This window comes from Danio rerio, chromosome 20, assembly GCF_049306965.1.
Source record: "Danio rerio strain Tuebingen ecotype United States chromosome 20, GRCz12tu, whole genome shotgun sequence".
In the NCBI taxonomy this organism is placed as follows: Eukaryota; Metazoa; Chordata; class Actinopteri; order Cypriniformes; family Danionidae; genus Danio; species Danio rerio.
Genome location: NC_133195.1, coordinates 21,421,949 through 21,440,234, shown reverse-complemented (window position 1 = coordinate 21,440,234; position 18,286 = coordinate 21,421,949). Strand labels below are relative to the sequence as shown.

Genomic DNA, 18,286 nt, shown 5'->3' with positions numbered 1-18,286 from the left:
TTAACTAGCATCTCCCCTTTTCGAAAAAAAGCATTGTTTATATTGCAGCTAAAGCGCATCTGACTCCTGACAACCAGAGTCTATAATAGTAATGCTGAGTCTGTCGTGTGGCTATCCACAATAGCTCTCGGATTGGTCTTCTGGACTATTACGTATTGCTCGTCAATTCGTCTAGCCCCTCTCACATGATCATTACTGTGCTTTCACACCGAAAGCGGTGAGGGCGTCAAAGTTCACTCTGGCTGCCCTGGCGACAACGCTGTCTGCCTTCACAGCTCCGACAGCAAGAGCGGCAAAATTCGCTACATTGATCTTGTATTTAAAGGAGCCGTTGCAGCATATTAGCAAATCACTTACATTCCCACATAAAAACATGCTGTCTGGCATGAAAATGTTGCACACTTTTTTAGCTATTTCATTTAACAGTGGAAGACCAAGTTGCATGCCCTATGGCTTTGATCCAGTTATCCATTATGTATCCATATGTTTGAAATACTCTGAGCAGCAATACTGTTTTCTATTGTCGCATGATATTCCCGCTTTTTTAAAGAAAAAGAAAATATATAACATTATTGCACATCAGTAGCCAGTAACCTTTTTAATGCATGTCCCTGTAAGAAAACATTGTAAGTAATTGGAAAAGTGTCTCTGAACTCCTCTCAAGCGCTGCACTTCTACATTTCGATTGCTTGCTGCCGAACTGCATAACTGCTCATTACCATGAAGTTGACTTGATTTCAACTCTCCTCGATGCTCTCTGTGTATTCACAGCAAGACTGGCGAGAGGGTCAAAGTAGCCGTAAATCATTAATTTTCAATGGGAGCGGACAGCGATAAGCGGCGAGGAGCCACGCAGTGCGTCTTCACCGGTGTAGACGTTGAGGAAAGTTGAAATCAAGTCAACTTTATGGTAATAAGCTATATAGCGGTTCGGAGGCAACCAATCGGAATGTAGAAGTCCAGCGCTTGAAAGGATAAATGCACAGCTATGCGCGTTGCATGCGTCGAGGGTAACGCCGGTCACTTGATGCAGAAGTAACAACCAGGCTTTACAGAGAACATAGCCCTGTGTGAACTTTGGTTCCGACCACAGTTGTTCCCAAGGGTTTGATTATTGCGGTTGCCGGATTTCCAATTATTATTTACAATGTTTTCTTTCAGGAACATGCATATAAATAAAGTTTCAAGAGTTCACACTTAGCTGATGATTTACAAAGCTTATTTGGCATGCTGTCCCGGGAGAGAGCCCCAAGCTCAAGGGCTCCTCGAGCCCGGGGCTTCCTCCCGTTGGCAGAGCAAGAAGGGAGCCCGAGCTCGGTGGATCTCAGAACTCCCCTGCTGCTGTAGCTAAGGGAACGTAAGGAATTGGACAAGCTTGATTATTATGTATGTTGAATGTCTTTGGATGGTGGGAGGAAACCGGAGAACCCGGGGAAAACCCACGCGGACACGGGAAGGACATACAAACTCCCCACAGAAACACCCACCGGTCCTATAGAACTAGGACCGGCAGTATTCTTGCTGTGTGGTTCGCAGTGCTAACCACTGGACCGCCGTGCCGCCCAATCACAGGTAAAGGAGGAGAATAGGGGAGGAGGGGGGTTTCTTCCAAACGAAGATAAAGTGAACTGAAAACTGAGGCTATTTATGGTGCCTTAGGGCTCATGATTGGAAGATTAGTGATTAGCAAATACGAGACTGGCCGTGATAAATCATAAGCACGTGATCCTCTCGAAATTAGTTTATGAATAAACTTCACTTCTGGTGAGTTACTGATGTGCATTAATGTTTTTTTTATTTTATTTAATAAAAAAAAGGGGGAATCTCATGTGACAAAACAAAACAGTATTGCTGCTTCAAAATATTTCAAATATATGGACACATATTGGATTAGTGGAGCAAAGCCACACCACATCTTCCATTGTTAAATGAATTTGATAAAAAGTGTGCAACTTTTCACGTTAGAAAGCTAGAAAATATATTATGCAGAAATGTAACTCATTTGCTGATATGTGGCAACGGCTCCTTTAAATATGAGATCAATGTAGCAAATATTGACGCTCTCGCCACCGGAGCTGAAGGCAGACAGCGTTGTCGCCAGGGCGGCCAGAACAACTTTTGACACTCTCGCCGTCTTCAGTGTGAACGCACAGTCACACCGGCAAAGATGCGCTGCGCTGCTCCTTTTACCGCCGGTTCCCAGTAAACCAACAGGGTGCTTTCACACTTGTGGATCGATTCTCTTGTTCCGAAACAGGGATTAAAATTGTTACAGTGTTGCTCTTTGTTCTTGGTGCGGATCGCTTTTACACGGCAAATTTCTAAATGGACCAAAAGAGCTAAAACAAGTCACGTGCGAGTAAACTCTCATCACATTGAGTTTCACGCAGAGTGCTGCTGTCATGCATCCTTATTTTAATTTATGACAATGAGCAATAAGATATTATAAGCGGAAAGCTGTGCTTTCATTTTGAATGGTGACACCCACAGACATTGTTACCAAATATAAATTAGAGAGGTATAAGATTTTCTCATACATCCCGCCCTTCTCATATTGTTATCTTCATATTGCACGCCCTACTCATAATTATCTTTTTATGTAGCAATACATATGCTTATTACATATCAATAATACACTGTGATATAGCCGAGTTCAGATCGTTTTGCTTTCTCACTACAATCGATCCGCTCCAGAGTTTGCTTCAATCAAGCCGAGACCACCTCATTCAGGCGATCTCAGACTTGGATCCAAGCACGATTGCTGGATTCACAGATGCCAAACGAACCGCACTAACAGGGGAAACGCACCAGATTCCAAAACAAAAGTCTAGGTGTAAAAGCACCCTTAGACAAATGTTAGATAGCAAGTACATGTGCAAAATATGCACATGCCCAGTGAGTGTAAATAGCCACTAATCATGCATTATATGTACAGTTTGGACACAGATGTAGTAAAAAGTTACAGTAAAACAACAATGCACTAGTATAAAGGCTGCATGTGTATGTGTTTGTTCTCAGAATCTAAGCGTGTCCACATTGTTCCAATAATAAACAGAGATAAACAGCACAGATTAGATTAACACTGTGTCGACTACTGTTTATTATTTTCTTATTTATGCAAATGATTAGATGCAAAAAAATATAATTCCAGCTACGTTTTGTAGAGCGCTTGAAGATTTAGATATAAGAAAGCATCTGATTGGTCAAGAGATCTGATGAGAAATTCATAGTTACGTCATACATAAAAAAAATCATGAATTCTGATTGGCAGAAGAAACTTTTGAATCTTCTAAATGTGAATGTTATTACTGTTTTGAAGCACAATAGCTTACAAATAACCTAAATCCAAGCACACATTGTTAGTTTTAATCCACTTTTTTTTTTTTTGGTAATCTTTAATCAAAATAAAGCCATTTGCTTCTGCTCTGGAATGGCAGTCCTTCCCTGATGATGTCAGTTTGATGGCTTGGGTGGAATATGCTTAGCCACGCCCATTTAAATGTCTCTTAACTAAAACTGAAAGATGAGAGGAGGAGGGTTAAAAATTTAACCCCACCCATACTCAATATTCCCTTTCAGTTAGGAATTCCTCTAAAAACTAAAATAAAAGTCTGCAGCAACTTCTGAATAACACAGAATTGAAGGACTATTGTTAATAACTATATATTTCAGAGGGACTTTAAACGCAAAAGGCATTTCAGAACCCAGCTTTTAAAAGACCTATAAACCAAAAGACATTTTAAACCTAAATGAGGGTTAAATTGAGCTTTTTGTTTAGTGCTTAATCAATTAGTGTCCTTCCATAGTTTAGGCAATGTGACTATTATTTTAAAATATGGAAAACACTGCCAATAAGGAATGTTTTGGAGTGTGTAAACGTTACAGATGGTGTATATGAGAGGTCTAAACATATCTGCGAGTTGTTTGAGAACTGCTCATGTGACTGAAAGTGAACCCCATTGGCATTAGACTCGGTGTCTGCTCGACTGCTCTTCCTGAAAGAGTGCCTTTCACTGCACCTTTAAAATAGATGCATGACAGGCTCCGGAGGTGAGAACCAAAAAAAAAAAAAATGAATGGCTCGGGGGGGTCATTGGGGTTAAATCATTGTCACACTTGTGAATTCCATGTGACGTTAATCTGCATCCGCTGAAAGGTTTAAAACCAACACTGCTGAAGTATCAGTGCTACTTCTTTAATACTTCAAAAGTATCTTGTGTCTCATTTTTAAAATATCATGATAAAGATATAGTGAAGTTAAATAAAGATGGATTAATGCATTGTTACATTCAAAACAAAATTATCTGGAAAATTTAGCTTATTTTGTCTTTGTCTAATTTGTGTCTATAAAACCCACCATAATACATTATAATCAAATATTATTGCTTTATTGTAGAATGAGTTAGTAATAATAATAATATTAATAATAATAAAATAAATAATTACATTAAGATTTTATAAGATTTGTTATTTTACATTTTCATTTTAAAAAGGTTTTCTAAATTGATTTTTGTTCAAAGTTATTGTAGTATTTTAGGTCTTATTACTAACTAAATAAGAATGGAAAATATTTCTATGCAAAATGGCTGATTTATTTATTATATTTAATATTTTATTTAACAAATAGTTTGTTAACTATTATAAAATTGATATATAGTCATTATCAACTATTTTACTTTATATTACTACATTTAATTGGTTTAAAATTTTCATTTTTTCCATATTTGGTCAAAATAATAATAATGTTTTAATTGGTTCTAACTGAAAATCAAGGCTATTCTACCAAATACAGATTTTTTTTACTCTTTTGCAGTTTTGTTTGGCATTCTGTTGTTTAAAAATGACTAAAATGTTCTTTTGTGCGAACAAACGCTATAAAATAATTATAAAAGATTACATTTTTTATTTTAAATTTTAAACAAATGTCATCAGCAGCTTACAGTATAAAATAAAAATGATGATATAAGCAAACACATAAATATAAATCAGAAAACTGAGAATATTTAATTGGTCTCTTACATTGTTTAAAGGTATATATATACACATTTTTGTTCAACAATGCAAGGGAAAGTTTGTTATTACTGTGTAAGATATATAATATGTTCCACTTCAGCATGTGATGGAAAAATAATAACATGCCTTTGTGGTCATCTCAAAACACATGATCTTACAGTCCCACACATTCTTTAAGAATCTGTCACGTCCGAAACGGCCCTGCAGCAACAGCCACATCACCAAACAACACGTGACTTCCCCCTTCAGGCAGCATAAGTAAACACATCCTAGATTATCTGTATTGTGAAGCATAACATTCACATATTTACGTTCAAAACCTGCATGTGCTGGAACTCATATATACAGTTGAAGTCAGAAATATTAACCACCCTAAATTATTTGCCCACTTGTTTATTTTTTTCTCTAATTTCTGTTTAACGGAGAGATTTTTTTCAACACATTTCTGAACATAATAGTTTTTATAACTCATCTCTAATAACTGATTTATTTTATCTTTGCCATGATGACAGTAAATAGTATTTTACTACATATTTTTTCAAGACACTTCTATACAGCTTAAAGTGACATTTAAAGGCTTAACTAGGTTAATTAGGTTAACTAGACAGGTTAGGGTTATTATGGCAACGATGGTTTGTTTTGCAGACTATTGAAAAAGAAAATAGCTTAAAGGGGTTAATAATTTTGACCTTAAAATAGTTACAAAAAAATTAAAAATGCTTTTATTCCTGCCGAAATAAAACAAATAAGACTTTTTCCAAAAGAAAAAATATTATCAGACATACCGTGAAAATTTCCTTGCTCTGTTAAACATCATTTGGGAAATATTTAAAAAAGAAAAAAAAAATCAAAATGGGGCTAATAATTCTGACTTCAACTGTATATTCCGCATATGAGGATGACATGCAGAAACAGGAGTGAAAAAGTCAGATGCTGCATCCCTACTTAATCTACGCCCTAAAGCTATTGACTCTTTCAGCATGTAAGAGCAGACAAGATTTTTATATGTAGCGTCAGTGTTGGAGATGGGCCAACACAATCATTTGTGATTTGCGAGTCTTTAATGCATCATGTTTTTTTAGTTGTGTCTGTTGTTGCTGTTGAAATGTAATGTGGATAATATGAAATGAATATTTTTCGCCAGGTTAGATTTGAATCATTAATAATCCCTCTACTCAAGTTTTCTAATTGAACTGTTATGGGAAACTCATGTCAGATAAATTGATTTACAAGTTGAATTCTTTGCTCTTCATTTTCTATAAGCAGAGTAAACACCATCTTGTTCCAACAATAGTGACTTAAACACAACTGGCATTGTTATTACAACTTACATCTAACTTATTACAACTTGTCAACTTTTAAGTAGGAACATCCCAGGAGGACTTGAATACAGCATTAGTCTCTTTCATCTACCATGTTTGTAGTTTTAACACATACAATTGTAGTTTTTAGAGTTAAAAACTCTTGAGAGATAAAATCTGAGCTTTTCAAAATACGTCGCTATACTCTCTCAAATCGATCCTGGGCTCTGTGTTTACCAACAGATGGCACTGTATTCTTTACAATTGGTGGTACTCTGCTTGCGTCCAATTCCTTACACATGCTGCTAGAACCTAAAATAATTATTAATCCTTTCAGGAAATGTTTAAGCAAATTATAAGAGTGTTCATAGTAGTGTTGTCCAGTTACCAAAATTTCAGAACAGAAATTATAAAAACGTCCATTTCCCGATAATATTTAAAATATGTTGAGTGCATACTTAAACAGAGCTGATTGCCCATTGTGTTCACGTGCTCTTCACAAGGCTTTTTAATGCTCCAGCGTCCATGTTTGTGTGTTTGCACGCTGGGAACAGCAGTGAAGTGAGGTGACCTGATGACTGTTTTAGCCAATCACAGTCATTTTTTTTTAGCACGTGAGCACTAGAGATGCGCGGATGGGCTATTATTTCATCCGCAACCGCATGACAAAATTCATCATCCGTCCGCCATCCACCCGCAGTAACATTTTTGACCAATTTTTAAAACCGCACCCGCCCGCCATCTGCTGATTGGGCTCTTTATTTGAATGGCTTATTCCTTTTTTTATTAAATGAATGTTTCTTTATTGATCATTATATAATAGAGAATGACTTTAATGTAGACATGCAGTTAATCCAAACGTGCAAGTCATTAATTGACGACGCTTTGAAGTTACGCTAAAGATACGAGGACGTGTCTTTTCACTTGATTCCATTCCTCGGTCCATCAGTCTTTTCCTTGCGTCCTTCCCTCGTACCGTTATCCCGGTGGGGTGGAAACACGGGAAAGAAAGCAAGGAAAGGAAACGAGGATGCACAAATAAGAAATGAGAAGCACCCGAGCTCTCAGAATATCAGCAGTGAACTCCGTCTCCAATCGGCGCACAGGGACAAAAGTAAATAAATAGCCTAAATTAAACGCACTGTACTATACAACTTTTTTTTTATTGTAGCCTACTAGAAAACGCATTGACACATCATTTCAACATGCTGCTATTTAGCCTACTACTAAATGCCTATTTCACTTAATTTTTTAGTAAATAGATAGAATAATAAGTCATTTACATTATAGCCTAATAATGTTTACATTTGTAGTTGTCCATAGCAACCCCAAAAACGTACCTGATTGCCTTGCACATCTAATTAATGGGCACAGTTTTTCGACTATTTTTTATTTTTTGCTGTGGATGTTATTGAGCTTGTAGAAATCGGAAACAACACAGTTCTGCGACACAGATGAACCTTTATTGATATCTCTATCAGACAATACCTATTTTATATGCCAAAAGAAACAACAGGCAGTAAAAAAAAATATTAACATAAATATCTTAATGTAGGCATAGGCTATAGTCGCATGCTTTGGCAAACAGTTGAAAATTTTTTAATAAAAACGTCATATCGTGCCTAAGCCTTGTAGGCTCAGTCACCCCCACAATTAGAAATTAAATTAGAAAAATAGATATGCCATCCCTCTTTGAGCGAACATAAAGTCTGACCAGGCTAAGTGCATGTATGACAAGTGCCCCAATAACCCATGGAGGATCATCCCCATTCCCCTCAAACTTGAAGCATAACGAAATACTACGCCATTAAATTTGTGACAAAGAAATTCTGTCAAAATAACCTTAGCCTCGAAACGTAAAAACGAGGCCAACATGTCTAGAATAGAATAGGCTAAACCAATATGAATGTAAAATTATCAGCTGACCGAACTCAAAAGTTTATATTGAACATATGTGTAGCCTAAATAACACAGGCTAATTGGTTTAATATGCCTGACCTTAGGTCTAGTTTGATTTTTTCTTGGCACAATGCAGGAATAAAATAGCATCTACAGTGTCAGGATTCAGACGGGAGTGCCTGCATAGCCACTATAATGCACCCTGCTGCACTGAAGGAGCGTTCGCTCGCAGCACTTGTTCCTGAAATGCATAGAATTCTCTTGGAAAGGTGCTTTAGTCGTGGGAATGCCTGGCCTTATTTCTCCCAAAAGGAAGTAGATTTTCCTTTGCTGATCTGTCTATACGGAAGTTTGTAGAGGAATACTTCTGTACACTTCATCCAGAATTAGTGTATCCGATTCCTCCTCCCATTCTGTGAAGTCAGTCCTAGGCTTTTTTGTTGGTGCGCCAGCTATGAATATAAAAACAGTACAACCGCCCGCCACCCGCCCGAATTTAATTAAAATATTATTTTTTCGTAACGTCATCTGCCCGATCCGTGGTTTATCCGGGGAGTCCGTGGCTATAACCGCCAACCGCGCATCTCTAGTGAGCACAATTAGCAATCAGTGTTGTTTAAGTACGCACTCAACAGTTATCGAGAAAGAAATATCGGAAAATATATTATCGGAATTTTTTTTTTTTCAGTACCAATTGGTGCCAAAATTCCAGTATCTTAATGACACTAGTTGCAAGTGAGTTGTTTTTACATTATTCTCATGACAAAAAAAGCCAACATGACTCGAAGTGCTTTTCAACTGCTGTCAGTTGAGCGCCATCTGCTGTTAAAAACCAAGCAGAATCAATTCAAAAGTACATTAGAGAATCGATTTCTCAAACAAAATTTTAGTCCTGCTCCAGTCATTTTAATACATTTTTTTGTCAAACATGCAATATATTGTGGGTAATATTAGCCATTGAAGTGTGCTCGAATCTGCACTTCAAATATATACCTGAAATTGTCTCCTACTCATTTCAATATACCATGATTTGGGACAAACTAATTCTTTGGATTATTATTATTAGTAGTAGTAGTTGTAGTAGTAGTAGTAGTAGTACAAATAATTTGTAAATTGGGTGTGTGTAATTTTGAAGCTCTCACCCTCCCACAGCAGCAGGCTCTGAGGAGCCACGGAAGGCCAGATCACCAGGTTATTGGCCTCATACAGTGGGTTGAGATATCGCTCCAGCTCCTGAGGTCTGTTCACCCACGACCACAGAGAGACAGTTTTGTGAGACAGCTGCAGCTTCGCTCTGAAACATTACACAGGAAGCACCGCATTTAGATTTACAAACGTGACAGAACAGTTTATGTTATGAGGAGCCAGACACACCAGCCAAGTGCCATTCATTTTTTGACAATACACAAAAGAGAAAGGCTTTTGCAAACATGAACCTTTTGTTGTGCATTTTACCATATTTTTTTCCGAGTAAATGTAGAAGTAGATTTATCATTCTCTTTTCTGTTCAAAACAACTGCATGTAAAGGATTTGTTGTGGAGTGGAACTAAAATACATATTTGAAAAGTTTGTTAGCACTTTGTTAGAGCTGCCAGTTACCTATTTTACATAATTTCTGTATGAAATTACAAAAGGTGACTTGTATAGATCAATGAGACTTGGCAAAGCAATTCTGACATAGTGAAACTTATTTTCTGGAATGACAGCAGGAACTCAGAAGATCTGGATAACACAGGAGCACAATGAACTAAAATATGCAAGTTTATTTTTATTAGTACTTTTAAAGTGACTAATGTAATGAATAATAGAAACTGGTGAAACTGTAAAAGACGTTATCACTGAATTCTATGGACAACTCGGTTTATTTGGAGCATACTTTAACAAGGTTATATTACCTGGGTTTTTATGCAGGTATAAAAATCTATAAAAAAAACATAGATGTATACAGTATATCATAAATAAAGGGAAAAAAACAACACCAAAAATGTTTTTTGGGCCAAATCTTTGACTTATCCCTAAGCTAAACCATTTTTTTTTTCTCAATAAAGTCTCTAAAGGAGGTTTTTCACAGTGATTTCAAAGAATAATCATTCAGTCGAAATATAATAATTCTTTTTAAGGTTGTGCAATATTCTCTAGGAAAATGTGTAATACTGCTGTTGAGTGTTGCGATAATGAGGTTTCTTATAATATAACTATAACTTTAAAGCTTAGTGATAAGTGTAATTCCTAAACGCCGCCAGCCAAACACTAAGCATACAGTAGTCGCTTTAGGACAAAGCACGTGACCGAGTGAGACCAGCGATCCTTGCATGCATGAAATATTGCACATTATGACAAGTTTTGCTTGCTAACTACATACCTGAAAACATAATATAATACAATGTTTCGTTCAGAATTGTAGTATTAAAGTACTATGAAGTTTTCTAACTGGTAAACGACATGATCTAATCTCCGTCATCTTTAATGTGCACGTTTGTGATTTCAGGAGGCGTGGCTTTGGTCGGCAGGAGAGGGATTGTGTTTGAAACATATTATGCTAATCGGTTAGTGTTTAGGCAGATCACCTACTGCACCTTTAATTGGATTTCTCAGCGATATGGATGTTGCATATACTATTAGAGTGATACCAATAATTTGTTATATATTATGCAGCCCTAAATATTATTTTTCTTACTTGAGTTAATGATAAAACTGATCTTTAATAGTGTACTAAAAGAAAACACTCACAAATGTCAACATCTGTCATCTGAGTCTAAAGTTTACCTTTATGACATCACACATTCACTGACAGTAAATGGCTGTACCAATTCTGGACATTTTGAAATCTGATACACAATTGAGCAACAAGTAAAAAAAAACACATTTCACAACACATTTACCTCCTCAGAATAAAAGCAAAAGCAAAATGGTAAGGACCTCTGCTGATGTCAGAGTGTTGACGGAAAGAGTCATGACCTCAGTTCCTGAACATTTATTTCCATGTGGATAGAATTACAACCGGCTAACTTCAATTGGAACACAGTGCAAATGTCAGGTGCAAACTTTGTGAACTATGATCCGATCTGAAACCCACCATGCCATTTTCCACTAAATTCATTTTTATTTTGATACCATGGGGGAATACTGCCAAAATATTTATTAAAATGACAATATTTATGTTTTTACATTTGTCAATAATAAAGGTCTTGTGAATGTGCATTTTTGTATTTGATGTTTGATTAAACCTCAACTAAAACCCAAAGAGCAGTTGTGGCATAGAATAGTCCCTCCCCTTTTTAAAAAACAGGAGGGGTTGAGTTCAAGTGCATCAAATGAGAAGTATTTGAAGATGGCATGTAAGATATTAAGAGACCATTTGATTGGTCAAGATTTGATGAGAAACTGAAGTATGAGGTGGTGTGAAAAGTCCATTTTATCCAATTCGTTGATCCATTTATACCGAAGTGACAAACTTTGTATGTTTATATCAGGTTTATATCTTAAGAAGGCAGATATTGTCACAGTTTTGTGGCAAACTAGCTTATATATATCATTAAACAAACATACTGATAGTCCTTCATTCATTCATTCATTCATTTTTTTCGGCTTAGTCCTTTTTTAATCAGGGGCTGCTGAAGCGGAATGAACCGCCAACTTATCCAGCAAATGTTTTACGCAGTGGATGCCCTTCCAGCTGTAACCAATCACTGGCCAACACCCATACACTCTCATACATACAAATACACTACGGACAATTTAGCTTACCCAATTCACCTATAGCGCATGTCTTTGGACTTGTGGGGGAAACAGGATCACCCGGAGGAAACCCACGCAAATGGGGGAGAACATTCCACTCCACACACTCCACACAGAAATGCCAACTGACCCAGCTGAAGCTCGAACCAGCGACCTTCTTCCTGTGAGGCGATCGTGCTACCCACTGCGCCATCGTGACACCCATATTGATAGTAACCTCTAAAGAATATTTTAATTTCACTGGACCTTTAAACCTCAAGAATGAAGCAATATTAAGGATTTTTACAACTTTTCCAGTCAGAATAGTTGTTTAGATTTTCACTTGCCTTGTCAAAATATTCACTTGCCCTGCTGAAAACTAATAAATAATGGGAAAAAAATTAAATATGTGCTTCATGTTTTGCCCATGTAACATTCTAAACATAGACTGTATGAAACTATGGCCGTAGCATATATAGTGCCATCTTAGTTACACAGAGTGTGGTAAAGTTTTGAATAGAATATTAACTATATAGACCAAAACCTATTTTTTTTTACCTGGATGTCAATATTTACTCATTTATTTTTTGCTGAAAATGGTATCAGTTTACCATGGTGAGTCTATGGGATTGACTTCCTTTTTTAACCAGCCTCTAGTGGCCAGTCGATGAATAGCAGTTTCAGTCACGTGCGTGTCAGTTTCAAGAACTGCTTAATTCTAAAATTGTCATTTAGCTTTTTAAATAAAATCCACCTATATCAATATTAGAATACTACTATTCAAACCTGTATAACATATAATCAAAATGTTACGGATGACAAGTACACAATAAGTAATAAATAAGCAATCTGCTAGCAATAAAAACTAACACAAAAAAAAACCTGTTGAAATAAGAGCTTTTTTTGGGGGGTACTTAACAATTTTGTCTTTTGTTGTTGATTAATGTTCATGACAACAGCTGAATTATCTTCCCCACGTTTTACTTTCACTTTCAGATGTAACCTACTGTTATTTGGCATCTCTTAATGCACAAAATCACAAAAAGAACTCAACGTTTGCACACTAACAAAAAGAGATGCACAAACACCAGATGAATTAACTGATGAAGCACGAAAGGCACATGGTACAAAGTATCTGAAAACTTTGCATAAATGAAAAAAGGGAAACTGATATAAAATCATTTCAAATATTCCAGTATTGGTTCATATTAAAATTTCAAGACATTTTCAAGACACAGTTTGTTAGTTTTGTTTTGTTATTTGGGACGGAACCTGTATTGGCTTGTTAAAAATGAGGCTCAAACAATAGAATTGAAGTGTTTTTGTATGTGATGTTTTACAGTAAACAAATGACAGCACTGTGATGGAGGGAATAACTAACCTTTCAGCCACACTGTTGCCGAGGAAAGTGCCAAACTGTGAGGCATAGGTGTGCTCGAAGAGCATGATGAGAAAGCTCTCGCTGAACTGAAATGAGCAAGGGAACTGACGGAGGATCTGCCACACACAGTCCAGGAAGAGCAGAAACACCGGTGCTTCACTGCGGGGCTTCCCATTGGAGTATGCAGACTGAGCACAGCGCTGTTGGAACGGGTGACCAGCCTGAAGAGAAATTGTCACTGGTTATCCTGTGCTTCATATTATCAAAATATCATATTACCAATATTTTAAGAAATATAACGTAAGACTTTATCTCACAAGAGGCAAGTGGGCTTGATAAACCACCTGTTGAAATACTCATCTCTCTATATGCACTGAACACTTTTCTTAAACTCCATCTTGCAAGGACTCAATCAGGAAAACAATGTTAACTTGTGAATGTGCCACACAATCATGTTGCACTACTTGTTTTCATCAACCTCTTTTGCACAATATCTCTTGCACAATATTGTTCTGCCTAATATAAAAGTGGTCTGTCTTGGGTTATGTGTGTAGTTAAGTATTTATAGCATACGTATAGTTAGATTACCGCTCCGGTATGTTAGACATGCATAGGTTTAAAATAGCTATTACGTCCACTGTTGTTTTCATATTTATGACTATGTTTATTTATGTAGCACCATGGTCCTTATAGACACGTCATTTCTTTCCACTGTATGTCCAAACACACAGAAGAAAGACAATAAAGCTCAACTTGACTTGACTTCATTACTTTCACTATTTTGCTACATTGTTAATCAGCATATTGCTGAATTTAGGCACGAGTAAGAGATTCTTTATTGGAAAAATAATGAATCAAATGGGATTATGATGAAGTAGCTACTTTTTTATACATTTATTATATGACAATATGAAACATTTTTTAATCAAGAAAACACACACACAAATGTCTCTCAGACATTGAACATAATTTTAAAAAAGTAAAATTTTGATGACCACGCATTACCATGCAAAGGTTTATTTCATCGCTATTCAATTGGCGGCCCATGGGCCAAACCCGGCCCCCGAGGCAGTTTGTTCCGGCCTTCCAAATAGTGTGACCAAGACATCAAAATTAAATTTTGTTCAGTCGAAAAACAGCCGCTTTAGTTATGAAGTGACGTGCGTCTGTCTGTTCATTACAGCGCGAGCTGCAGAGGCTGCGCAGAGCGTGAGTTACCACACGCGAGTGGTGCGGACAGCCGGAAACATTTAGATATGTTTTGTAGAAAATGCCTCTCACTGTAATTGTTAATAGGGATACAACAATTAGATGATTTCACTATTAACTGCTCTTTAATTCGTCACAGTTATTGAACCGTAAAGGCTTCTCTAAGCCGCATTTCTGTTGCAAGGAAAAGTTATGACAAGTTGTCACCTGTGGGCTAGTTTAAAGTTCCAAGTAGGCTATGTACACCGAGGCTAATATGCACGCACACCCGATTAACTATAGCAGTGGAAGTTCCCATATCACGTTTATTATTTTATTATTGCTAATGTAAGTATGACAATATGTGCGCACAATCGGAGCAACGCGCTCGCGTCTTTCCGGGCGCACGCAGTAGAAAACATCTCACGGTGAGAGTTGTGCGTGCCTTTCAGTGCAGTGTAAAAAAAAGATATGTTAGACGAATTATTATTAAAATGATTATGTATGTATGAACGCAGATGGCAACAACAGTTCATCTAAATGGCTACTTACCTAATATAAAACTTGAATTTACATTAGATGTGATAACGGTGAAACCATGATTATTCTTCAGACTATAATTATCAACCAAAATCTATAATTGTTGCATCCCTAATTGTTATGCAGTTCAAAACATAACATATGAATGTGTCTGAATGTAGAAAAAGCCATACTTCAAGAATGCACTGCTTTTGTTGTGCTCTGAAATGCAACATTTGAATGTTTATTAAAAAAAAAATTATAAAAAATCATTTTAAAATATATTTTTTTAAATTATGTTGTTTTAAAATACAATATATTCACATTTTAATGTAGAAAAAGCCAACGTGGGTGTCTTTATGAGCACAATTACAGCATATGGGCTCTTATATGCAGTTGTGTCATCACTCATATAGCAGGTTATATCTCTCCGGCCCTTCGTTTGGGATGCTTTTTATGAACCGGCCCCCATGACAAACTAATTGAATAGCCCTGGTTTATTTGTATTTTTTTTTTTTATAATATGGAGTAACATCAGGAATATTGTGAAACAGTCTAATGGTTTAATATAAATTAAAATTTATCTCAAAATTTAATTTATTCCGGTGATTTAAAGTTGATGTAATACATTTTCAGGATCATGTCTAAACAGAGCAGGAATAGAGAAGCATTTATTTGAAATGTAAACCTTTAGTAATTTTCTAAATATATTTCCTGTAACCTTATTACAATTAATTTGATACAATTTAATCGAGAAATCTAATACATTTTTGTTGAAAGAAAATATAAATTTCATTTTAAGAACAAATGTACTGGCTTTTGCATGGTAAAGAAGTACACAAATTAGATATCATGGCTGTTGACTCAATATACTAATTTGATTAATCGGTTATGGAAAAATGAACACACCTGCCCCAGCAAGTCATAATATAGTTGACTCATGATAAATGTGATGCGAAAGAACAATTTTTTGGGCAGGAGCTAGAAGAATAGCATTATGGATATAAAACGTTAAACACTAGGGGCAAAAAGTGCTCCGTATGAATTTCTGGTTTTAAGATACATCACAAGTATCAAGTTCATAAATACTTAATTGAGTGCTGTTGTTGTCCAGAATAGCAAAAGTAATTATATTTTAGATACAGTATTGTCTTTGCTTTAAGCTATAAAAGCACAGCAGAATAGACAAAAGTAAAGGGCTTTCAGTAACTAATGGCACTATACTAGTGGTAATAAAGTTATAGTAACCAACAATATTAACTTTTCTGATTTTGATGTAATGTAATTATGTCACCTTTTGTAAAGCTGCTTTGAAACAATTATTGTGAAAAGCGCTATACAAATAAACTTGAATTAAATTGAATGTAAATCTCCAAAGAACGTACTGTACAGCAGTTTCCTTTCTGAATGAAGACTTACTCGTCTAGCACCACCTAGTGGCCGCTTTGGCTTTTTATTCATAGCATTATTTCGTTTCATATACATCCAAAAAATATATCAATAAAACCGTTTCACCTGTAACCACTCTCGCTCAATCAGCGCCTCAAATCCCCGGATAGTTCTGCATGCGGGATCGAGAATGATCTGGGCAAGAGACGTCACCTGAAGTGTTGAATCTGTGCCCTCTGAGCCATGAACCAGCACTGACGCCCCTTCCCTACAGAACACCACAAAAATACACATGATCAATGGAGAGGGAAAATAAAAAAACATTTCAGAGATTGTTAAAAAATAGTTCAGTCATTATTTACTCTAAATAATATATATATATATATATATATATATATATATATATATATATATATATATATATATATATATATATATATATATATATTTTTTTTTTTTTTTTTTTATTCGTTCATTCATTTTTTTTTGGCAACCGTCAACTTATCCAGCATATGTTTTATGCAGCGGATGCCCTTCCAGCCACAACACAACACTGGGAAACACCCATACACTCTCATTCACACACATACACTATGGCCAATTTAGCTTATTCAATTCACCTATAGCGGAGGACTTTGGACTGTAGGGGAAACCTACGCAAACACGGGGAGAAAAGACAAACTCCTATTTTGGCTTTAGCTAGTTGGAAAATATCTAAGGATATGTATTCAGCAAAGTTTTAAATGTAAAACTGAAACACAAAAGCAAAATAAAAAGGCTAAATTTATGATTAACCGATAAAGGAATCGTACAGTTTGTCGAATGACATGCCTGACCAGTAAATGATGAATGATGAGTAAATGAAGGCAGAACTTACATTTTTGGGTGAACTAGCCTTTAACTGCCCCACCAAGAAAGCATTTTTTGGATTGCAATTTTTTGGATTGCATTTCTTAACTCCTAATGTCGCTAGTTAACAAACAATAGGCATTTTTTTCAACACATGCTATAATTTCTAAAATATTAACCTCTACCAAATGGTAGATATGTTGGTTTATGGTAAAAGTACCGGAATTAATACATATACTATAAAAAATATGAAAATATAAAGTATAAGACCAATTTATTTGAAAATTATTTATTTATTAATTATTTATTTAATCAAAATAAAACATTTTTTGAATACTAAGTGAAATTTCACAAACTAATTTTGAGGGGAGCATGTGATATTATTGATCGCAGCGGGTCTCACATCAGTAATCAATTGTAAGCCAATCGGATCATTTCAAACTCACAAAAAATAGACTGACATGCATTACTCCCTCATCTTTATTTTTTGAAGAATCCCCCATCCACCCCATCTCCACTTTTCCTCCTATACTAAGGGGGAGCTTTCGAGAACTACCTGATCTCGTACCCACTCACATGCTCATTGAACAGGCGGGAGCCCTGGGTTCAATTATTTCCACGCTCAGGGTACTCTCCCGGGACAGCATGCCAAACCTGCTAGTATTATCATCTAATATCTAAGTGTTAACACTTGAAATCATCTTTATTTTGTGAAGTATGCCACAAAATATTTCAGATTTTCATTTAACATGAATTCTTGTTTTGTTTATTTTAAATAAAACCAAAATCATGTGTAGTAGTGCAACAGGATTATGTTTGATTTTTTTTGTAAACCAACAATGCTGTGTGCAAAGCATTATCTAAAACTGTCATTCTTTAAATGACTTTAACAGTCATTATTTAAAACAGTCAAAATATGGTCGACCATTTGGTAGAGCAGACAGTTAAAGGGTTAATCAAGACAAATAAAATTAAAATTACACATTAGTGTTGATGCAATTTGGGGAAAACAATAATGTTTATTTTAAT

General features: G+C 35.8%; 1 protein-coding gene across 4 annotated transcripts in view; it reads right to left on the bottom strand.

Annotated features, from left to right (window-relative positions):
- mtmr9 (myotubularin related protein 9) overlaps positions 1-18,286 on the bottom strand; it is a 47,183-nt gene that overhangs the window by 10,002 nt on the left and 18,895 nt on the right. For all 4 annotated transcript variants that reach the window (XR_012395636.1, XM_073932884.1, XM_005160464.6 and 1 more), the window contains 3 exons: positions 16,535-16,676; positions 13,313-13,533; positions 9,356-9,507 (listed from right to left, as the gene is read on the bottom strand). Coding sequence is in view for 3 of the 4 variants with exons in the window: in XM_073932884.1 (XP_073788985.1) it covers positions 9,356-9,507; positions 13,313-13,533; positions 16,535-16,676 (515 nt within the window). In the remaining variant the exon portion in view is untranslated. The remainder of the gene's footprint in view (positions 1-9,355; positions 9,508-13,312; positions 13,534-16,534; positions 16,677-18,286) is intronic.